Genomic DNA, 24,748 nt, shown 5'->3' with positions numbered 1-24,748 from the left:
GGTGGTTGTTTTTTTTGAGATAACGGTGCTGGGTGGGTGAGGTGGGGAGAGAGAGAGGGGTGGGGCCGAGCTGGGAGAGAGAGAGGGGGGTGGGGCCAGGCTGGGAGAGAGGGGAGGAGATTTTTTTTAGAAGAAGAGAGGGGAGGAGATAGTCCGACTTCTTTGCCATCAGCCAGCGGATGGCAAAGGCCCATATCTTTGCCATCAGCCAGCGGCTGGCAGATGGCAAAGAGGTGGGGCTACTGGGCTGTTACAGCGCCGTCATCCACTGGGCCCCACCCACTTCTTTGCCATCTGCCAGCAGACGGAAAAGATTCTTTGCCATCTGCTGGCAGATGGCAAAGAGGTGGGTTGATAGGCCATTACAGCACTGGACACTACCCACCTCTTTGCCATCTGCCAGCGGATGGCAAAGATTCTTTGCCATCGGCTAGCAGATGGCAAAGAACTGGCTGATGGCAACCAGGTTCTTTGCCATCTGTCAGTTCTTTGCCGTCTGTTTTTTGTAAGTAGATGGCAAAGACGTTCTGTGCCATCCGCTGGCAGACGGCAAAGAGCTGACTGATGGCAAATTCCCTGTTTCCAGTAGTGTTAGTGCCGGTTCCAACGGCTAGGGGGGCGGAGCTCATTAGTACAGGTTCGTGGCGAACCTTTAGCACCGGTTCGTGCCACGAACCGGTACTAAAGAGAGTGGTGGCAGGATGTTGTCAAACTGGGGCCCCTCCAGCACCTTTAGTACCTGTTCGTGCCACAAACCGGTACTAAAGGTCATTGATACGTCTCCAACGTATCTATAATTTTTGATTGCTCCATGCTACTTTATCTATTGTTTTGGACTATAATGGGCTTTATTTTCCACTTTTATATTATTTTTGGAACTAACCTATTAACCGGAGGCCCAGCCCAGAATTGTTGTTTTTTGCCTATTTCAGTGTTTCGAAGAAACGTAATATGAGACGGAGTCCAAACGGAATGAAACCTTCGGGAACGTGATCTTCTCACCGAACATGATCCAGGATACTTGGACCCTACTCCAAGAAGTTCCAGAGGCGGTCATGAGGGTGGGGGCGTGCCCTCCCCCCTGGGCGCGCCCCCCTGCCTCGTGGGCCCCCTAACGCTCCACCGACGTACTCCTTCCTCCTATATATACCTACGAACCCCAAACAGATTGGGGAAAGAGCCAAAAACCTAATTCCACCGCCGTAACTTCCTGTATCCACGAGATCCCATCTTGGGGCCTGTTCCGGAGCTCCGCCGGAGGGGGCATCTACCACGGAGGGCTTCTACATCATCACCATAGCCCTTCCGATGAAGTGTGAGTAGTTTACTTCAGACCTTCGGGTCCATAGTTAGTAGCTAGATGGCTTCTTCTCTCTTTTTGGATCTCAATACAATGCTCTCCCCCTCTCTCATGGAGATCTATTCGATGTAATCTTCTTTTTTGCGGTGTGTTTGTTGAGACCGATGAATTGTGGGTTTATGATCCAGCTTATCTATGGAAAATATTTGATTCTTCTCTGAATTCTTTTATGTATGATTAAGTTATCTTTGCAAGTCTCTTTGAATTATCCATTTGGTTTGGCCAACTAGATTGGTAGTTCTTGCAATGGGAGAAGTGCTTAGCTTTTGGTTCAATCTTGCTGTGACCTTACCGAGTGACAGAAAGGGTTGCAAGGCACGTATTGTATTGTTCCCATCGAGGATAAAAAGATGGGGTATTTATCATATTGCATGAATTTATTCCTCTACATCATGTCATCTTGCTTAAGGCGTTAATCTGTTTTTAACTTAATACTCTAGATGCATGCTGGATAGCGGTCGATGAGTGGAGTAATAGTAGTAGATTCAGAATCGTTTCGGTCTACTTGTCACGGATGTGATGCCTATATACATGATCATTGCCTGGATAACCTCATAACTATGCTCAATTCTGTCAATTGCTCAACAGTAATTTGTTCACCCACCGTAGAATACTTATGCTCTTGAGAGAAGCCACTATTGAAACCTATGGCCCCCGGGTCTATTCTTATCATATCAATCTCCATCACTTTATTTACTTGCTTTTGCTTTTACTTTTTAGTTTGCATCTTTATACCAAAAATACCAAAAACATTATCTCTATCAGATCTCACCCTCGTAAGTGACCATGAAGGGATTGACAACCCCTAAGCGTTGGTTGCGAGTAGCTATCGTTTTGTGCAGGTACGAGGGACTTGCGCGTGGTCTCCTACTGGATTGATACCTTGGTTCTCAAAAACTGAGGGAAATACTTACGCTACTGTGCTGCATCATCCTCTGCTCTTCGGGGAAATCCAACGCAAGCTCGAGATGTAGCAAGAAGAATTTCTGGCGCCGTTGCCGGGGAGGCTTACGCAATAGTCAACATACCAAGTACCCATCACAATCCCTATCTCTCGTATTACATTATCTGCCATTTGCCTCTCGTTTTCCTCTCCCCCACTTCACCTTTGCTGTTTTATTCACCCTCTCTTTCCCAATCTCCTCCTCTTTTTCCCTTTGCCTTTTGTTTGCTCGTGTGTTAGTTTGCTTGTTCGTCGCGATGGCTCAAGATGCCACCAAATTGTGTGACTTCACTAATACCAATAATAATGATTTCCTTAGCACTCCGATTGCTCCTCTTGCCAATACCGAATCTTGTGAAATCAATACTGCTTTGTTGAATCTTGTTATGAAAGATCAATTCGCCGGCCTTCCTAGCGAAGATTCCGCTACTCATCTGAATGGCTTCGTTGATTTATGTGACATGCAAAAGAAAAAGGATGTCGATAATGATGTCGTTAAATTGAAGCTATTTGCTTTTTCACCTAGAGATCGTGCTAAAGAGTGGTTTTCATCTTTGCCTAGAAATAGTATTGATTCTTGGAAGAAGTGCAAAGATGCTTTTATCTCTAAGTATTTTCCTCCCGCTAAGATTATCTCTCTTAGGAACGATATTATGAATTTTAAGCAACTTGATCATGAACATGTTGCACAAGCTTGGGAGAGAATGAAATTAATGCTACGTAATTGTCCTACTCATGGTTTGAACTTATGGATAATTATTCAAAAAAATTATGCTGGATTGAATTTTGCTTCTAGAAATCTTTTAGATTCGGCCGCGGGAGGCACTTTTATGGAAATCACTTTAGGAGATGCTACTAAACTCCTAGATAATATTATGGTTAATTATTCTCAATGGCATACTGAAAGATCTACTAATAAAAAAGTGCATGCTATAGAAGAAATCAATGTTTTGAGTGGAAAGATGGATGAACTTATGAATTTATTTGCTAAGAGTTTCTTGTGATCCCAATAATATGCCTTTATCTACCTTTATTGAGAATAATAACGAATCTATGGATGTGAATTTTGTTGGTAGGAATAGTTCTGGAAACAACACGTATAGAGGGAATTTTAATCCTAGGCCTTATCCTAGTAATCCTTCTAATAATTATGGAAATTCCTACAACAACTCTTATGGAAATTTTAATAAGATGCCCTCTGAATTTGATAGTAGTGTTAGAGAGTTTATGAATTCACAAAAGAATTTTAATGCTTTGCTTGAAGAGAAATTACTTAAAGTTGATGATTTGGCTAGGAACGTTGATAGAATTTCTCTTGATGTTGATTCTTTAAAGCTTAGATCTATTCCTCCTAAGCATGATATCAATGAGTCTCTCAAAGCTATGAGAATTTCCATTGATGAGTGCAAAGAAAGAACCGCTAGGGTGCGTGCTTCCAAAGATGCCTGTATTAAAGCGTGTTCTTCTAATTCCTATGAAAATCAAGATGAAGATCTAAAAGTTATTGATGTGTCCCCTATTAATTCTTTGTTTTGCAATATGAATCTTGATGAAACTAAATATGATCTTCCTTTACCTATAAGGCATTCTAAGAATTCGGAGTTTTTGGATCTTAATGATGAAATTGATAAAAGTGGGATTGACAGAAATAGAAATCTAGATGTTGCTAAACCCACTATATTGGATCTCAAGGAATTTAATTATGAAAATTGCTCTTTAATTGATTGTATTTCCTTGTTGCAATCCGTGCTAAATTCTCCTCATGCTTATAGTCAAAATAAGGCTTTTACCGAACACACTGTTGATGCCTTGATGCAATCTTATGAAGAAAAGCTTGAGTTGAAAATTTCAATCCCTAGGAAACTCCATGATGAGTGGGAACCTACTACTAAAATTAAAATTAAAAATTATGAGTTTCATGCTTTGTGTGATTTGGGTGCTAGTGTCTCTACTATTCCCAAAACTTTGTGTGATTTGCTAGATTTCCGTGATTTTGATGATTGCTCTCTAAACTTGCATCTTGCGAATTCCACTATTAAAAAGCCTATGGGAAGAATTAAATGATGTTCTTATTGTTGCAAATAGGAATTATGTGCCTGTAGATTTTATCGTTCTTGATATAGATTGCAATCCTTCATGTCCTATTATTCTTGGTAGACCTTTCCTTAGAATGATTGGTGCAATTATTGATATGAAGGAAGGAAATATTAGATTCCAATTTCCCCTAAAGAAGGGTATGGAACACTTTCCTAAAAATAAAATAAAATTACCATATTAATCTATCATGAGAGCCACTTATGGATTGCCTACCAAAGATGGCAATACCTAGATCTATCATTGCTTTTATGCCTAGCTAGGGGCGTTAAACGATAGTGCTTGTTGGGAGGCAACCCAATTTTATTTTCTGTTCTTTGTTTTTGTTCCTGTTTAGTGTTAAATTTTGTTTCTACTTTCTGTTTAGATGTGGTTTTATGTTTTAATTAGTGTTTGTGCCAAGTAGAACCTATAGGATAACCTACGATGATAGTTGATTTGATTCTGCTGAAAAACAGAAACTTTGCGGTCACGAGAAAAAAATCAATAAATCACAACAACGAGATTTTGCATTGATTCTTTTTGCTGATGATCAATAAAAAAATTTTCCAGTACTTCCTATTTTGGTAGAATTTTTTGGGTTCAAAAGTTTGCGTTAGTTACAGATTACTACAGACTGTTCTGTTTTTGACAGATTCTGTTTTGCCTGTGTTGTTTGCTTATTTTGATGAATCTATGGTTAGTAAAATAGTCTATGATCCATAGAGAAGTTGGAATACAGTAGGTTTAGCACCAATATAAATAAAGAATGAGTTCATTATAGTACCTTAAAGTAGTCTTTTGTTTTCTTTCTCTAACGGAGCTCACGAGATTTCTATTGAGTTTTGTGTTGTGAAGTTTTCAAGTTTTGGGTGAATTCTTTTGATGGATTATGTAACAAGGAGTGGCAAGAGCCTAAGCTTGGGGATTCCCATGGCACACCCAAGATAATCCAAGGACACCAAAAAGTCAAAGCTTGGGGATGCCCCGGAAGGCATCCCCTCTTTCGTCCACTTCCATCGGTAATTTACTTGGAGCTATATTTTTTTTTCACCAACATGATATGTGTTTTGCTTGGAGCGTCTTGTATTATTTGAGTCTTTGCTTGTTAGTTTACCACAATCATCCTTGCTGTACACACCTTTTGAGAGAGCCATACATGATTTGGAATTTGATAGAATACTCTATGTGCTTCACTTATATCTTTTGAGCTTGATAGTTGCTCATAGTGCTTCACTTATATCTTTTTGAGCATGATAATTTTTTGCTCTAGTGCTTCACTTAGATATTTTAGAGCATGGTAGTGGATTTGTTTTAAAGAAACTTGATCTCTCATTATTCACTTAGATTATTTTTGCAATAAGTATATGAGTTCTTTTGACTAATGTTGAGTCCATGGATTATACGCACTTTTACCTTTCCGCCATTGCTAGCCTCTTCGGTACCGTGCATTGCCCTTTCTCACATTGAGAGTTGGCGCAAACTTCGCCGGTGCATCCAAACTCCGTGATACGATACGCTCTATCACACATAAACCTCCCTATATCTTCCTCAAAACAGCCACCATACCTACCTATTATGGCATTTCCATAGCCATTCCGAGATATATTGCCATGCAACTTTCCACCGTTCCGTTCATCATTATTATGACATACTTTACTTTTTTCATATTGCCATTGCATGATCATGTAGTTGACATCATATTTGTGCCAAAGCCAGCATGCATTATTTTTCATACATGTCACTCTTGATTCATTGCACCATCCCGGTACACCGCCGGAGGCATTCATATAGAGTCATACCTTGTTCTAGTTTTGAGTTGTAATCCTCATGTTGTAATCAATAGAAGTGTGATGATCATCATTATTAGAGAATTGCCCAAATAAAAAAAAGAGAAAGTCAAAAATAAAAAAAGGAAGGCCCAAACAAAATTAAAAGAAAAGGGCAATGCTACTATCTCTTTTTCCACACTTGTGCTTCAAAGTAGCACCATGTTCTTCATGTAGTGAGTCTCATATATTGTGCTTCAAAGTAGCACCATGTTTTTCATATAGTGTGTCTCATAAGTTGTCTTTTTCATACTAATGGGAATTTTTCATTATAGAACTTGTCTTGTATATTCCTACGATGGGCTTCCTCAAATTCCCTAGGTCTTCATGTGCAAGCAAGTTGGATGCACACCCACTAGTTTTCTTTTGTTGAGCATTCATAGCTCTAGTGCATCCGTTGCATGGCAATCCCTACTCCTCATGTTGACATCAATTGATGGGCATCTCCATAGCCCGTTGATTATCCTAGTCAATGTGAGACTTTCTCCTTTTCTTTCTTCTCCACACAATCCCCATTATCATATTCTATTCCACCCGTAATGCTATATACATGGCTCACGCTCATGTATTGCGTGAAGGTTGAATTTTTTTGAGATTATTTAAGTATGAAACAATTGCTTGGCTTGTCATCGGGGGTATAGAAGTTCGGAACATCTTTGTGTGACAAAAATGAAGCATAGCCTAACGATATGATTTTGTAGGGATGAACTTTCTTTGGCCATGTTATTTTGAGATGACATAATTATTTTGATTAGTGTGCTTGAAGTATTATTATTTTTATGTCAATATGAACTTTTGTCTTGAATTTTTCGGATCTAAATATTCATATCACAATTAAGAAGATTTACATTGAAATTATGCCAAAGTATCACTCTGCATCAAAAATTCTCTTTTTATCATTTACCTACTCGAGGACGAGCAGGAATTAAGCTTGGGGATGCCTGATACGTCTACAATGTATCTATAATTTTTGATTGCTCCATGCTACTTTATCTATTGTTTTGGACTATAATGGGCTTTATTTTCCACTTTTATATTATTTTTGGGACTAACCTATTAACCGGAGGCCCAACCCAGAATTGCTGTTTTTTGCCTATTTCAGTGTTTCGAAGAAACAGAATATCAAACGGAGTCCAAACGGAATGAAACCTTCGGGAACGTGATCTTCTCACCGAACGTGATCCAGGAGACTTGGAACCTACTCCAAGAAGTGCCAGAGGCGGTCACGAGGGTGGGGGGCGCGCCCTCCCCCCTGGGCGCGCCCCCCTGCCTCGTGGGCCCCCTGACGCTCCACCGACGTACTCCTTCCTCCTATATATACCTACGTACCCCCAACAGATTCGGGTACGGAGCCAAAAACCTAATTCCACTGCCGTAACTTCCTGTATCCACAAGATCCCATCTTGAGGCCTGTTCCGGAGCTCCGCCGGAGGGGGCATCTACCATGGAGGGCTTCTACATCATCACCATAGCCCTTCCGATGAAGTGTGAGTAGTTTACTTCAGACCTTCGGGTCCATAGTTAGTAGCTAGATGGCTTCTTCTCTCTTTTTGGATCTCAATACAATGTTCTCCCCCTCTCTCGTGGAGATCTATTCGATGTAATCTTCTTTTTTGCGGTGTGTTTGTTGAGACCGATGAATTGTGGGTTTATGATCCAGCTTATCTATGGAAAATATTTGATTCTTCTCTAAATTCTTTTATGTATGATTAAGTTATCTTTGCAACTCTCTTTGAATTATCAGTTTGGTTTGGCCAACTAGATTGGTAGTTCTTGCAATGGGAGAAGTGCTTAGCTTTTGGTTCAATCTTGCGGTGACCTTACCCAATGACACAAAGGGTTGCAAGGCACGTATTGTATTGTTTCCATCGAGGATAACAAGATGGGGTATTTATCATATTGCATGAATTTATTCCTCTACATCATGTCATCTTGCTTAAGGCGTTTCTCTGTTTTTAACTTAATACTCTAGATGCATGCTCGATACCGGTCGATGAGTGGAGTAATTGTAGTAGATGCAGAATCGTTTCGGTCTACTTGTCACGGACGTGATGCCTATATACATGATCATTGCCTGGATAACCTCATAACTATGCTCAATTCTGTCAATTGCTCAACAGTAATTTGTTCACCCACCGTAGAATACTTATGCTCTTGAGAGAAGCCCCTAGTGAAACCTATGGCCCCCGGGTCTATTCTTATTATATCAATCTCCATCACTTTATTTACTTGCTTTTGCTTTTACTTTTTACTTTGCATCTTTATACTAAAAATACCAAAAATATTATCTCTATCAGATCTCAACCTCGTAAGTGACTGTGAAGGGATTGACAACCCCTAAGCGTTGGTTGCGAGTAGCGATCGTTTTGCGCAGGTACGAGGGACTTGCGCGTGGTCTCCTACTGGATTGATACCTTGGTTCTCAAAAACTGAGGGAAATACTTACGCTATTGTGGTGCATCATCCTCTCCTCTTCGGGGAAATCCAACGCAAGCTCGAGACGTAGCAGTCATCCTACATATAAACCCTTCGTCCAGCTCGCTCTGTTCTTCCCCATTTCTTCTCTCCTCTCTGTTCTTCCTCTCTTCCCCCTCGAGCTCATCACACATTTTTCCCAAATTTTGTCAAGATTTGAAGGCCCCCATCCATTCAAGTGATCACAAAGGTTAGCAACTTTGTCCTTTCATCTCTCATTGCTAGATTAGCTCTGGCAATGCTTTATATAGTGATTAGTTTGTGGGTTTTAGTAATTTGGGAGGAATTATATGTGGTAGTTTATTTGATTTATATCCAATTTGAGCTTAAAATAACTATTAGTTTGCATATGTGGGTGTGGTTTACTTAGTGCCTTCCCGTCTCCGTCGTAACTACCGCCGAGCGTCCGCACCGACCCGTCGCCGGCACCACCTTGTGGTGAGCCTCTTGTTCTTATCTTTTTTATATAAAAAAATCATGTTTGTGTGATTTAGATATATAGTTACTTCCATAATTATCTTACCCGTACGTTGTTTGTTATACATAGTGCCATGGTTTTGATATCCGTCCCCGTCGGCCCTCGTCCGTGTTATGATTTGGATGTGGTATATTCTCTTTTAAAACTATTTGTTGCTTTTTCGTGTTTATGACAAATTATGCCCATCAAGTTGACATAGATATTTTTATCTAGGAGGTATGTGAACCGGAAATTCCAACCGCCCCTATTGTCGAGAGGTTAAATTTAGTTGAAATAGAAAACGAGTATTTGAAAGAAGAATTGAAAAGAATTGAGGGGGAGAAGATGGAATTGGAGTTGCATGTTGCCTATGTCGTCGAGGATCACAAGATCAAAATAGAGAAAATGCGGTTGAAGATTAGAAAGATTAGAAAATATGGCATTGATAGTGAGGCTTGGTATCATTATGCTATTGGCTCAATTGTGACCTTAGTTGCGATCTTGATCGCATTTTTTTGCATTTAAATGCTTTAGCTAGAGAGTTATTTGTATGTTGCATTTAAGTGTTGTATGAACTTGATGTATTAACTTGTATTAATTTGTTCTATTCGGTGGTGTGTAATGAAGAAGCGCGGGCATTGAATGTACGATGACTGATGCTCTCCCCAGTTCATTGATGGCGTGCATAATTTTCTGATTGCGGCTCAGGCAAACAAGCGGGCGGATGGTTTTATGCCTTGTCCATGTGCTATCTATAAGAATGATCACAATTACTCTAACTAAAGAACCATTCACGTCCACCTGTCTGAGTCTGGTTTCATGCCCCACTATAATGTTTGGACCAAGCACGGAGAAAGAGGGGTTATGATGGAAGACAATGAAGAAGAAGAGGACGACGATAGCTATCCTGGACATGGGTTCCCTGAATACGATGATACAACAATGGGGGAAGAACCTGAGCCGGCAATGCGGGAAGAAGCTGAAGCAGAGGCATTAGATGAGCCCGCTGATGATCTAGGTCGGGCCATTGCCGATGCAAAGAGAAACTGCGCAAGTGAAAAGGAGAAGAAGAAGTTGCAGCGCATGTTAGAGGATCACAAGAAATTGTTGTACCCGAATCGCGAAGGTGAGAAGAAAAAGCTGGGCACCACACTGGAATTGCTGCAATGGAAGGCAGAGAATGGTGTATCTGACAAGGGATTTGGAAAGTTACTGGTAATGATAAAGAATATGCTTCCAAAGGACAACGAATTGCCCAAGAATACGTACGAAGCAAAGAAGGTTGTCTGCCCTCTAGGGTTAGAGGTGCAGAAGATACATCCATGCCCTAATGACTGCATCCTCTATCGCGGTGAGTACGACGATTTGAACGCGCGCCCGGTATGCGGTGCATTGCGCTATAAGATCATCTGCGATGACCCTGGTGATGTCGAGGGCGAGCGCCCCAGGAAGAAGATTCCTGCCAAGGTGATATGGTATGCTCCTATAATTGTTGGAAATATGCCCTAGAGGCAATAATAAATTAGTTATTATTATATTTCCTTGTTCATGATAATCGTTTATTATCCATGCTATAATTGTATTGATAGGAAACTCAGATACATGTGTGGATACATAGACAACACCATGTCCCTAGTAAGCCTCTAGTTGACTAGCTCGTTGATCAATAGATGGTTACGGTTTCCTGACCATGGACATTGGATGTCATTGATAACGGGATCACATCATTAGGAGAATGATGTGATGGACAAGACCCAATCCTAAGCCTAGCACAAAGATCGTGTAGTTCGTATGCTAAAGCTTTTCTAATGTCAAGTATCTTTTCCTTAGACCATGAGATTGTGCAACTCCCGGATACCGTAGGAATGCTTTGGGTGTATCAAACGTCACAACGTAACTGGGTGGCTATAAAGGTGCATTACAGGTATCTCCGAAAGTGTCTGTTGGGTTGGCACGAATCGAGACTGGGATTTGTCACTCCGTGTAAACGGAGAGGTATCTCTGGGCCCACTCGGTAGGACATCATCATAATGTGCACAATGTGATCAAGGAGTTGATCATGGGATGATGTGTTACGGAACGAGTAAAGAGACTTGCCGGTAACGAGATTGAACAAGGTATCGGTATACCGACGATCGAATCTCGGGCAAGTACAGTACCGCTAGACAAAGGGAATTGTATACGGGATTGATTAAGTCCTTGACATCGTGGTTCATCCGATGAGATCATCGTGGAGCATGTGGGAGCCAACATGGGTATCCAGATCCCGCTGTTGGTTATTGACCGGAGAACGTCTCGGTCATGTCTGCTTGTCTCCCGAACCCGTAGGGTCTACACACTTAAGGTTCGATGACGCTAGGGTTATAAAGGAAGCTTGTATATGGTAACAGAATGTTGTTCGGAGTCCCGAATGAGATCCCGGACGTCACGAGGAGTTCCGGAATGGTCTGGAGGTAAAGATTTATATATGGAAAGTTGTTGTTCGGGTTCCGGAAAAAGTTCGGGTTTTTTCGGTATTGTACCGGGAAGCTTTCAGAAGGTTCCGGAGGATTACGGAGGGGTCCGGAGGTCTGGAAATTGTTCCACCACGTCCAATACAGTAGCATGGGCTGTAAGGGGGCGCCCTAGCCTTAATGGGCCAGGGGTACCAGCCCCCCCAAGGCCCATGCGCATGGGAAGGGAAAACCCTAGAGGGGAGGCCTCCACTTGACTTGGGAGGCACTCCTCCCCCCTTGGCCGCACCCCTTGGGGTGGGAAACCCTAAAGGGGGCGCAGCCCCCTTCCCCCCTACATATATTTGAGGTTTTGGGGCTGCCAACACATGAGTTCTCTCCCTCTTGGTGCAGCCCTACCTCTCTCCCTACTCCTCCTCTCCCATGGTGCTTGGCGAAGCCCTACGGGATTGCCACGCTCCTCCATCACCACCACGCCGTTGTGCTGCTGTTGGATGGAGTCTTCCTCAACCTCTCCCTCTCTCCTTGCTGGATCAAGGCGTGGGAGACGTCACCGGGCTGTACGTGTGTTGAACGCGGAGGTGCCGTGCGTTCGGCACTTGATCATCGGTGATTTGAATCACAACGAGTACGACTTCATCAACCCCGTTCACTTGAACGCTTCCGCTTAGCGATCTACAAGGGTATGTAGATGCACTCTCCTTACCCTCGTTACTGGTTTCTCCATAGATAGATCTTGGTGACATGTAGGAAAATTTTGAATTTCTGCTACGTTCCCCAACAGTGGCATCATGAGCTAGGTCTATTGCGTAGATTCTTTGCACGAGTAGAACACAAAGTAGTTGTGGGCGTTGATGTTGTTCAATATGCTTACCGTTACTAGTCCAATCTTGTTTCGACGGTATTGTGGGATGAAGCGGCCCGGACCGACCTTACACGTATTCTTACGTGAGACAGGTTCCACCGATTGACATGCACTTGGTGCATAAGGTGGCTAGCGGGTGCCAGTCTCTCCCACTTTAGTCGGAACGGATTCGATGAAAAGGGTCCTTATGAAGGGTAAATAGCAATTGGCATATCACGTTGTGGTCTTGCGTAGGTAAGAAACGTTCTTGCTAGAAACCCATAGCAGCCACGTAAAACATGCAACAACAATTAGAGGACGTCTAACTTGTTTTTGCAGGGTATGCTTTGTGATGTGATATGGCCAAGAAGAATGTGATGAATGATATGTGATGTATGAGATTGATCATGTTCTTGTAATAGGATTCACGACTTGCATGTCGATGAGTATGACAACCGGCAGGAGCCATAGGAGTTGTCTTAATTTATTGTATGACCTGCGTGTCATTGAAGAACGCCATGTAACTTACTTTACTTTATTGCTAAACGCGTTAGCCATAGAAGTAGAAGTAGTCGTTGGCGTGACAACTTCATGAAGAAACGATGATGGAGATCATGATGATGGAGATCATGGTGTCAAGCCGGTGACAAGATGATCATGGAGCCCCGAAGATGGAGATCAATGGAGCTATATGATATTGGCCGTATCATGTCACAATTATATAATTGCATGTGATGTTTATTATGATTATGCATCTTGTTTACTTAGGACGACGGTAGTAAATAAGATGATCCCTTACAAAATTTCAAGAACTGTTCTCCCCTAACAGTGCACCGTTGCTACAGTTCGTCGCTTCTAAGCACCACGTGATGATTGGGTGTGATGGATTCTTACGTTCACATACAACGGGTGTAAGACAGTTTTACACAGCGAAAACACTTAGGGTTAACTTGTAGAGCCTAGCATGTACAGACATGGCCTCGAAACACGGAGACCGAAAGGTCGAGCATGAGTCGTATAGTAGATACGATCAACATGAAGATGTTCACCGATGATGACTAGTCCGTCTCACGTGATGATCGGACACGGCCTAGTTGACTCGGATCATGTAATCACTTAGATGACCAGAGGGATGTCTATCTGAGTGGGAGTTCATAAGATGAACTTAATTATCCTGAACATAGTCAAAAGACCTTTTGCAAATTATGTCGTAGTTCACGCTATAGTTCTACTGTTTTAGTTATGTTCCTAGAGAAAATATAGTTGAAAGTTGACAGTAGCGATTATGCGAACAGTAGAAAGCTTATGTCCTTAATGCACCGCTCAATGTGCTGAACCCCAAATGTCGTTTGTGGATGTTTCGAACATCGAACATACACGTTTTGATAACTACGTGATAGTTGAGTTAAATGGTTTAAGTAGAGGCACCAAAGACGTTTTCGAAATGTCGCGGAACATATGAGATGTTTCGAGGGCTGAAATTGGGATTTCAGGCTCGTGCCCACGTCAAGAGGTATAAGACCTCCGACGATTTTCTTAACCTGCAAACTAAGGGAGAAAAGCTCAATCGTTGAGCTTGTGCTCAGATTGTCTGAGTGCAACAATCACTTGAATCGAGTGGGAGTTGATCTTCCAGATGAGATAGTGATGTTTCTCCAAAGTCATTGCCACCAAGCTGCTAGAGCTTTGTGATGAACTATAACATATCAGGGATGGATATGATGATCCTTGAGGTATTCACGATGTTTGACACCGTGAAAGTAGAAATCAATAAGGAGCATCAATTGTTGATGGTTAGTGAAACCACTAGTTTCAAGAAGGGCAAGGGAAAGAAGGGATACTTCATGAAACGGCAAATCAGCTGCTGCTCCAGTGAAGAAACCCAAGGTTGAACCCAAACCCGAGACTAAGTGCTTCTGTAATAAGGGGAACAACCACTGGAGCAGCATTACCCTAGATACTTGGTAGATGAGAAGGCTGGCAAGGTCGATAGAAGTATATTGGATATACATTATGTTAATGTGTACTTTACTAGTACTCCTAGTAGCACCATGGTATTGGATACCGGTTCGGTTGCTAAGTGTTAGTAACTCGAAATAAAAGCTACGGCATAAACGGAGACTAGCTAAAGGTGAGCTGACGATATGTGTTGGAAGTGTTTCCAATGTTGATATGATCAAGCATCGCACGCTCCCTCTACCATCGAGATTTGGTGTTTGCGTTGAGCATAGACATGATTGGATTATGTCTATCGCAATACGGTTATTCATTTAAAGAGAATAATGGTTACTCTATTTATTTGAATAATACCTTCAATGGTCTTGCACCTAAAATGAATGGTTCATTGAAATCTCGATCGTAGTGATACACATGTTCATGCCAAAAGATAGTAATGATAGTACCACCTATTTGTGGCACTGCCACGTAAGTCATATCGGTATAAAATGCATGAAGAAGCTCCATGTTGATGGATCTTTGGACTCACTCATTTTTGAAAAGTTTGAGACATGCGAACCATGTCTATTGGTATATATGCATGAAGAAACTCCATGCAAATGGACCGTTCGGACTCACTTGATTTTGAATCACTTGAGATATGCAAATCATACCACATAGGCAAGATGACTGAAAAGCCTCGGTTTCAATAAGATGGAACAAGATAGCAACTTGTTGGAAGTAACACATTTTGATGTGTGCAGTCCAATAAATGCTGAGGCATGCAGTGAATATCGTTATGTTCTTACTTCACAGATGATTCGAGTAGATGTTGAGAATATTTACTTGATGAAACACAACTCTGAATTATTGAATGGTTCAAGTAATTTCAGAGTGAAGTAGAAGATCATTGTGACAAGAGGATAAAATGTCTATGATACGATCATAGAGATGAATATCTGAGTTACGAGTTTTGGCACACAATTAAGACATTGTGGAAATTGTTTCATAATTAATACCGCCTGGAACACCATAGTATGATGGTGTGTCCGAACATCATAGTTGCACCCTATTGGATATGGTGCGTACCATGATGTCTCTTATCGAATTACCACTATCGTTCATGGGTTAGGCATTAGAGACAACCACATTCACTTTAAATAGGGCACCACGTAATTCCGTTGAGATGACACCGTGTGAATTATGGTTTAGAGAAACCTAAGTTGTCGTTTCTTAAAGGTTTGGGGCTGCGACGCTTATGTGAAAAAGTTTCAGGATTGATAAGCTCGAACCCAAAGCGGATAAAATGCATCTTCATAGGACACCCAAAACAGTTGGGTATACCTCCTGTCTCAGATCCGAAAGCAATAAGGGATTGTTTCTAGAATCAGGTCCTTTCTCGAGGAAAAGTTTCTCTCGAAAGAATTGAGTGGGAGGATGGTGGAGACTTGATAAGGTTATTGAACCGTCACTTCAACAAGTGTGTAGCAGGGCACAGGAAGTTGTTCCTGTGGCACCTACACCAATTGAAGTGGAAGCTTATGATAGTTATCATGAAGCTTCGGATCAAGTCACTACCGAACCTCGTAGGACGACAAGGACACGTACTACTTCGGAGTGGTACGGTGATCCTGTCTTGAAGGTCATGTTGCTAGACAACAATGAACCTACGAGCTATGGAGAAGCGATGGTGGGCCCAAATTCCGACAAATGGTTAGAAGCCATGAAATCCGAGATAGGATCCATGTATCAGGACAAAGCAAGGACTTTGGTGGACTTGCCCGATGATCGGCAAGCCATTGAGATAAATGGATCTTTAAGAAGAAGACGGACGTGGAAGGTAATGTCACCATCTATGAAGCTCGACTTGTGGCGAAGAGTTTTTTCACAAGTTCAAGGAGTTGACTACGATGAGATTTTCTCATCCGTAGCAATGCTTAAGTCCGTCGGAATCATGTTAGCATAAGCTGCATTTATGAAAATCTGGCAGATGGATGTCAAAACGAGTTTCCTTGCCAACTTTCGTAAGGAAAGGTTGTATATGATACAATCAGAAAGGTTTTGTCGATCCTAAGGATGCTAAAAGGTATGCAAAGCTCCAGCAATCCTTCTAAGGACTGGAGTGAGCATCTCGGAGTTGGAATGTATGCTTTGATGATGATCAAAGATTTTGGTGTATACAAAGTTTATGAGAAACTTGTATTTCCAAAGAAGTGAGTGGGAGCACTATAGAATTTCTGATGAGTATATGTTGATCAGAAATGATGTAGAATTTCTAGAAAGCATATAGGGTTATTTGAAAGGTGTTTTTCAATAGAAAACCTGGATTAAGCTACTTGAACATTGAGGATCAAGATCTATGAGGATGGATCAAAAAACGCTTAATGGTACTTTTCAAATGAGCACATACCTTGACATGATCTTGAAGGTGTTCAAGATGGATCAGTCAAAGAAGGAGTTCTTGCCTGAGTTATAAGGTATGTAGTTAAGACTTAAAGCTTGACCATGGCAGAATAGAGAGAAAGGACGAAGGTCGTCCCCTATGCTTAAGACATAGGCTCTACAGTATGCTATGCTGAGTACCGCACCTGAAGTGTGCCTTGCCATGAGTCAGTCAAGGGGTACATGAGTGATCCATGAATGGATCACAGACAGCGGTCAAAGTTATCCTTGGTATCTAGTGGACTAAGGAATTTTCTCGATTATGGAGGTGGTAAAAGAGTTCGTCGTAAAGGTTACGTCGATGCAAGCTTAACACCTATCCGGATAGCTCTAAGAAGAGATACCGGATACGTATTATGGGGCAACAATTTAGAATAGCTCCAAGTAGAACAGTTATTTGGAATAGCTCCAAATAGAGCGTGGTAGCTACATCTAGGAGATGACATAGAGATTTGTAAAGCACACACGGATCTGAAAGATTCAGACCCGTTGACTAATAACCTCTCTCACAAGCATAACATGATCAAACCCCAGAACTCATTGTGTCTTAATCACATGATGATGTGAACTAGTTTACAGACACTAGTAAACTCTTTGGATGTTGGTCACATGGCGATGTGACCTATCAGCGTTAATCATATGACGATGTGAACTAGATTATTGACTCTAGTGCAAGTGGGAGACTGTTGCAAATATGCCCTAGAGGCAATAATAAATTAGTTATTATTATATTTCCTTGTTCATGATAATCGTTTATTATCCATGCTATAATTGTATTGATAGGAAACTCAAATACATGTGTGGATACAGAGACAACACCATGTCCCTAGTAAGCCTCTAGTTGACTAGCTCGTTGATCAATAGATGGTTACGGTTTCCTGACCATGGACATTGGATGTCATTGATAACGGGATCACATCATTAGGAGAATGATGTGATGGACAAGACCCAATCCTAAGCCTAGCACAAAGATCGTGTAGTTCGTATGCTAAAGCTTTTCTAATGTCAAGTATCTTTTCCTTAGACCATGAGATTGTGCAACTCCCGGATACCGTAGGAATGCTTTGGGTGTATCAAACGTCACAACGTAACTGGGTGGCTATAAAGGTGCATTACAGGTATCTTCGAAAGTGTCTGTTGGGTTGGCATGAATCGAGACTGGGATTTGTCACTCCGTGTAAACGGAGAGGTATCTCTGGGCCCACTCGGTAGGACATCATCATAATGTGCACAATGTGATCAAGGATTTGATCACGGGATGATGTGTTACGGAACGAGTAAAGAGACTTGCCGGTAACGAGATTGAACAAGGTATCGGTATACCGACGATCGAATCTCGGGCAAGTACAGTACCGCTAGACAAAGGGAATTGTATACGGGATTGATTAAGTCCTTGACATCGTGGTTCATCCGATGAGATCATCGTGGAGCATGTGGGAGCCAACATGGGTATCCAGATCCCGCTGTTGGTTATTGACCGGAGAACGTCTCGGTCATGTCTGCTTGTCTCCCGAACCCGTAGGGTCTACACACTTAAGGTTCGATGACGCTAGGGTTATAAAGGAAGCTTGTATGTGGTAACCGAATGTTGTTCGGAGTCCCGGATGAGATCCCGGACGTCACGAGGAGTCCCGGAATGGTCCGGAGGTAAAGATTTATATATGGAAAGTTGTTGTTCGGGTTCCGGAAAAAGTTCGGGTTTTTTCGGTATTGTACCGGGAAGCTTCCAGAAGGTTCCGGAGGATTCCGGAGGGGTCCGGAGGTCCGGAAATTGTTCCACCACGTCCAATACAGTAGCATGGGCTGTAAGGGGGCGCCCTAGCCTTAATGGGCCAGGGGTACCAGCCCCCCCAAGGCCCATGCGCATGGGAAGGGTAAAACCCTAGAGGGGAGGCCTCCACTTGACTTGGGAGGCACTCCTCCCCCCTTGGCCGCACCCCTTGGGGTGGGAAACCCTAAAGGGGGCGCAGCCCCCTTCCCCCCTATATATATTTGAGGTTTTGGGGCTGCCAACACATGAGTTCTCTCCCTCTTGGTGCAGCCCTACCTCTCTCCCTAGTCCTCCTCTCCAATGGTGCTTGGCGAAGCCCTACGGGATTGCCACGCTCCTCCATCACCACCACGCCGTTGTGCTGTTGTTGGATGGAGTCTTCCTCAACCTCTCCCTCTCTCCTTGCTAGATCAAGGCGTGGGAGACGTCACCGGGCTGTACGTGTGTTGAACGCGGAGGTGCCGTGCGTTCGGCACTTGATCATCGGTGATTTGAATCACGACGAGTACGACTTCATCAACCCCGTTCACTTGAACGCTTCCGCTTAGCGATCTAGAAGGGTATGTAGATGCACTCTCCTTCCCCTCGTTGCTGGTTTCTCCATAGATAGATCTTGGTGACACGTAGGAAAATTTTGAATTTCTGCTACGTTCCCCAACAATAATACCACGGTTGAAATGTTTGTTTGATGGCACGGAAAAGACCGTAAGAAAGACGGAAAGTTGAGAGTACCCGCTGACGGGTCGCAGTGGAGAAAAATCGAGAGAAAGTACAGGGAGGAGTTTGCAGGTGACCCAAGGAACATATGGTTTGGTCTAAGCACAGATGGCATTAATCCTTTTGGGGAGCAGAGTAGCAACCATAGCACGTGGCATGTGACTCTATGTTTGTATAACCTTCCTCCTTGGTTGAGCATGAAGCGGAAATTCATTATGATGCCAGTGCTCATCCAAGGCCCTAAGCAACCCAGCAAAGACATTGATGTGTAGCTAAGGCCATTAGTTGAAGAACTATTACAGATGTGGAATGGAAAAGGTGTACGTGCATGGGATGAGCACAAACAGGAAGAATTTGACCTAAAGGCGTTGCTGTTCATGACCATTAATGATTGGCCTGCTCTCAGTAACCTTTCAGGACAGACAGACAAGGGATACCGCGGATGCACGCAATGTTTGGATTATACCGACAGTATATATTTGGATAGTTGTAGGAAGAATGTGTACCTGGGACATCGTCGATTTCTTCCAAGCAGGCATCCCGTAAGAAAGAAAGGAAAGCATTTCAAAAGTGAGGCGGATCACCGGATGAAGCCTCGCCACCGTACTGGTGCTGATGTACATGATATGGTCAAAGATTTGAAGGTAATCTTTGGAAAGGGTCCCGGCGGACAACCTATTCCGAAGGACGCTAACGGAAGCGCACCCATGTGGAAGAAGAAATCTATATTTTGGTACCTGCCCTATTGGAAAGACCTAGATGTCCGCTCCGCAATCGACGTGATGCACATGACCAAGAATCTTTGTGTGACCCTGCTTGGCTTCTTGGGCGTGTATGGGAAGACAAAAGATATACTAGATACACGGGAGGATCAGCAACATATGCACGGAAAAGACGGCATACATTAGGGTCATGCCAGCTATGCTCTTACCAAAGAAGAGAAGGAAATCCTCTTTGAATGCCTGCTCAGTATGATGGTACCTTCTGGCTTCTCGTCGAATATAAAAGGAATAATAAATATGGCAGAGAAAAAGTTCTAGAACCTAAAGTCTCATGACTGCCACGTGATTATGACGCAACTGCTTCCGTTTGCATTGATGGGGCTTTTACCGGAAAACATTCGATTAGCCATTGTGAAGCTATGTGCATTTCTCAATGCAATCTCTCAGAAGGTAATCGATCCAGAAATCATACCAAGGTTACAGAATGATTTCGTGCAATGTCTTGTCAGTTTCGAGTTGGTGTTCCCACCATCCTTCTTCAACATCGTGACGCACATCCTAGTTCACCTATGCGAAGAGATTAATGTTATTGGTCCTGTATTTCTACACAATATGTTCCCCTTTGGAGGTTCATGGGAGTCTTGAAGAAATATGTTCATAACCGTGCTAGGCCAGAAGGAAGCATCACGAAGGGCCATGAAAATGAGGAGGTCATTGATTTTTGTGTTGACTTTATTCCTGAACTTAAGCCGATTGGTGTTCCTGAATCGCGGCATAAGGGTAGACTGGATGGAAAAGGCACGCTAGGAGGGGATCAAATAATATGTATGGACGGGCATTCTCTCACTGAAGCACACTATATAGTTCTACAGAATTCCGTCTTGGTGGCTCCGTATATGGAGGAACACCAGAATTTTCTACACTACAAATACCTGGAGCAGTCTGACGACTGGATTACACGTGAACAAACAGGGACTTTCGCCGGTTGGTTGCAGACACGTGCCATGCATAATGGCGATATTGAAGATGACCTGTACTTGTGTCCCAGTTACCATCTTCGAATATAATGACTTTCAAAGCATACGACATAAATGAGAATACATTTTACACGATCGCCCAAGATAAGAAGAGCACCAACCAAAACAGTGGTGTCCGCTTTGATGCAACAACCAACACGGGAAAGGAAACATATTATGGTTACATAGAGGACATATGTGAACTTAATTATTGAGGTGGTTTGAAGGTTCCTTTGTTTCGGTCCACTCGAAGACCCAGCCCAACGCCCAGGTCTGATTTCCCCGGCCACCATATACACAGCTAGAATAAGAACCGTGTAGCCTCCCGCGGTGGCGGCATTGCTCTAGTATTGTCTCCGGTCATGCCGATGAGGTGCCGATTTCAACGACATAGCGACGACTGCACACACGCCAATGGCGACTCTGTCGAGCTCTTGTCACCTCTAGCTAAACTTAACAGGATGAGTACGTTGATCTCATAGTAGGTAAATGCCCATGCGTTGCTACGGGCGATAAGAAAGGTAGATGAAACAAATAAATGATTCAAACACAATTTCACATCGTAGATCTATCATGTAACAATCCAGTTTTAGCAATTTCATTGATTAACCAATGCTCTGAGCTTATGAAAAATTCTAAACATGAACTAACACATGTAGCTTTTGAATATGCACAATCTTAGTTGCATCTACCAAGCCGTTAGTACATGCAAGCTGTTTGCAAAACATCTTAGTGCAGTGCGTGCAATTCATGTCGCGCTCATGTCAGCCGGTGCGGCGAAGCGCGCATATTGCTTCTAGTTCGCTTCCAAATCACATCAGTACACCCACGGAACTTCCCCACCATGTCACTCATGAGTAAGTTATCAGCCCCGACCTGGTACACATAGAACAGAGAAGGGTGTTTCTGTTTGTAAAGAGGAACCATACCACGAAGTACAAAGCAAAGCTAAGTTGGTCCGAAAAACATCCCGTAAACTGACTTCGAAACTGCCATTTCCTTTTTCTTATTTTATTTTCCTGTTGGTGATTCAAAGTTATGTTTTCATTTTCAGCTACTATCAGCAGAACAGCATGAACTTTTTGGAGTAGTACACTACACGGTACGATGCAGCTAGCGTACGTCTCACTATTAGTTCAGAAGGCACGGACCAGGTCAAATTCAGTTTCAACTTTTATTTTGTCTTTGGCGCGCAACACATGGAACAGGTTAAATGCAAAGTTGTCACTTTGTTATTACTGCTGCCTGCTGGCCGGTGGTGTAGGATGCAAGACTACCGACGACGGCGAGAGGCGGAAGAGAACAAGCACATGGAAAAGAACAACCAACCAATCACCTCAAGATGGGACTCTACCTACTGGCACTGCCAAGCGCCTACTCGTCGCCGTCTCCGCCGCCGCCGAAGAGCACGGACCGGTAGTAGAGAAGGACGAGGACGAGGACCAGCATGAGCGCCACGCCGATGGCGGATTCCCCAACGTGGTGCACAGCGTCGGGCGAGCCGCCGAACGCGAACACGTCAAGGCCGCGGTAGGAGGATAGGAGGGTGATGAGGAGAAGGAGCCCGATAGGGAGGAGGAGTAGGCCCACGGGGCCGAGCAGCTCGGCGATGCCATCGGCGATGGCATCGGTTACCGGCGCACCCCCGTGACCCACGAAAAGCGGCCAGGCAACCAGCAGCCCCAAGGCCATCGCCAGCAGCAGCCCATGTGGCGCCCCTGGCGGCTCAGCGTAGTACTGCTCGTCCGCCATTGACACCTCCTTGTTCTCTTGCTAGCAGTCTTTGTCTCACCTGGCGACAATTGTGTGAGGCGTGGTAATGGTCGTGGCCAGTGGGTAGAGTACTCAAGCATTTAGAAGGGTGGGAGCGCAGCGCAGCGGAGATAGGCATGTGATTTAATGGGGGAGGGGCGGATATCACATGATGGAAAAAAGTGTTGGGGTAGTGGTAACGTATGGCTACTGAAAGTGGGCTCCAGGAAGGTTCCACGAAAGTTCAGACTAGTTTTTTTAGAAAGTTTAGGTCAACTCTAGCCGATCCCCTATAGAAGTTTCTAGTCGACTAAAGTTTAGTGAAGTATATTTACAGCGAAAACTTTTGGCTTTGCCTAGCCGATCCCCTATATATAACGGAGTGTAGTTTTGTTTTCTTTAACTTACGCAATTCTAGTTCACATTACAAGTACATATAAACTGCACACATAGAAACTAAACATACGTATGAAGGTTCAAGCAAATCACGAATATAGTTTGTGAAAAGTGTGAGAGCTCCCGGGAGCCCCTATACCCTCGTGAACAGTAAATTGAAAGAAGAAATGAAAATAAACTAAGAAAATATGGAACTTCTGGGGGATGAAATATGATCAAACTTTTGAAGTTCTTGCAAATTTTCAGCCACATATATAACAATCGAGGATGCCTAAGAAAACAAAATTACTGCTCAAAAGTGCACATAAACTTTGAACACTGGATTTATTTTTTTAGATGAGGGCTCCTCGAATGTTAGTTGAGGCTGAAACTTTGCTAGTACGTCAAATGTTTTATCATGGTTGATGTTCCAAAGTTTCAGATTTTTTTGATTTTGTTGTTAATTTTTTTTGAATTTACTGTTCATAGAGGGTGTAGGGGCACCTGGGTGTTGAACTTGAATGTCCTGTCTCATATTGTTTACAAACTGAATTCAAAGTTTACAAACCGAATTATTCAAATTTAAACACACCAAATGGTTCAAATGTAGCAACAACATGTAAAATGACACCTAGGAAGTGTTACGAAAATCAGAGATTCATTATTTCCTAGAAAGTTAAAACCAACGATCTTTTACCGAAAAGAAACATCAACATTTTCTATATGAGCAAGGGATAAATACATTGTGCCTATATCCGTGGATTAGCTCATATAGCTCAGTGGTCGGAGCGCGGTGGTTTCACCCCACTGACCTGGGTTCAACCTCTCTTCAGGTCAAATTTAGGTCTCACATTCTCTCGTAAATATAATGCCGCTGGGTTCCTCCCCAACTGGTCTAGTTTTTTAATTGTGCCTATATCCAAATTATCTAAATTGTAATCTCCTAAATGCTCTTTGCGAAACATCTTAGCACAGCGCATGCAGTACATGTTGCGCTCATGTTTGCGGGCGCAGCAAAGCGCGCATGTTGCTTCTAGTTCGCTTCCAAATCACATCAGTACACCCGCGGAACTCCCCCACCGCGTCACTCATGACTAATGAGTAGCCCGATCCAGTGCACATAGAAGGGAGAAGCGCGTGTATTTGCAAAGAGGAACCATAAGATACCACGAAGTAGTAAGCAAGCTACGTTCCTGCCTAGGATAAGTTTATCGTCACTTGTTAGTACACGGATGTTTCAGCTAAATAACCCGTGAAGCTGACTTCAACTGGCCATTCTATTTTCTTTTTTTCCTTTTGGAGATTCAAAGTTATGTTTTCATTTTCAGCTACTATCAACAAATTTTCAATGATCCTTACCAAAGATAATTTACTCAAGCAATGATGTGTCGGCAATTCACGATGTTGCTTTTGTGTTCACGACGAAAGAATCCAACACGTATTCATCGATTGCCCTCCCGCGAAGTTACTTTGGCGGGCCATTCATATAGCTTTTAATATTATTCCTCCAGTCAGTATAGATGCCTTGTTTGAGATGTGGCTAAATGGAGTGAAACCTGATATTGGGTCAAGTATTCGGATTCG

General features: G+C 42.9%; 1 protein-coding gene across 1 annotated transcript; it reads right to left on the bottom strand.

Moving 5' to 3' along the window:
* Positions 1-22,185: 22,185 nt before the first annotated feature.
* Positions 22,186-22,840, bottom strand: LOC119368937. The gene has a single exon (XM_037634042.1). The coding sequence runs from the start codon at positions 22,787-22,789 to the stop codon at positions 22,412-22,414; it is 378 nt and encodes a 125-aa protein (XP_037489939.1). The 5' UTR covers positions 22,790-22,840; the 3' UTR covers positions 22,186-22,411.
* Between the last annotated feature and the right edge of the window lie 1,908 nt (positions 22,841-24,748).

Source organism: Triticum dicoccoides, chromosome 2B (genome assembly GCF_002162155.2).
Source record: "Triticum dicoccoides isolate Atlit2015 ecotype Zavitan chromosome 2B, WEW_v2.0, whole genome shotgun sequence".
Classification (NCBI taxonomy): Eukaryota; Viridiplantae; Streptophyta; class Magnoliopsida; order Poales; family Poaceae; genus Triticum; species Triticum dicoccoides.
The sequence above is the reverse complement of the archived record's forward strand: the minus strand, read 5'-3'. Positions and strand labels throughout refer to the sequence as shown.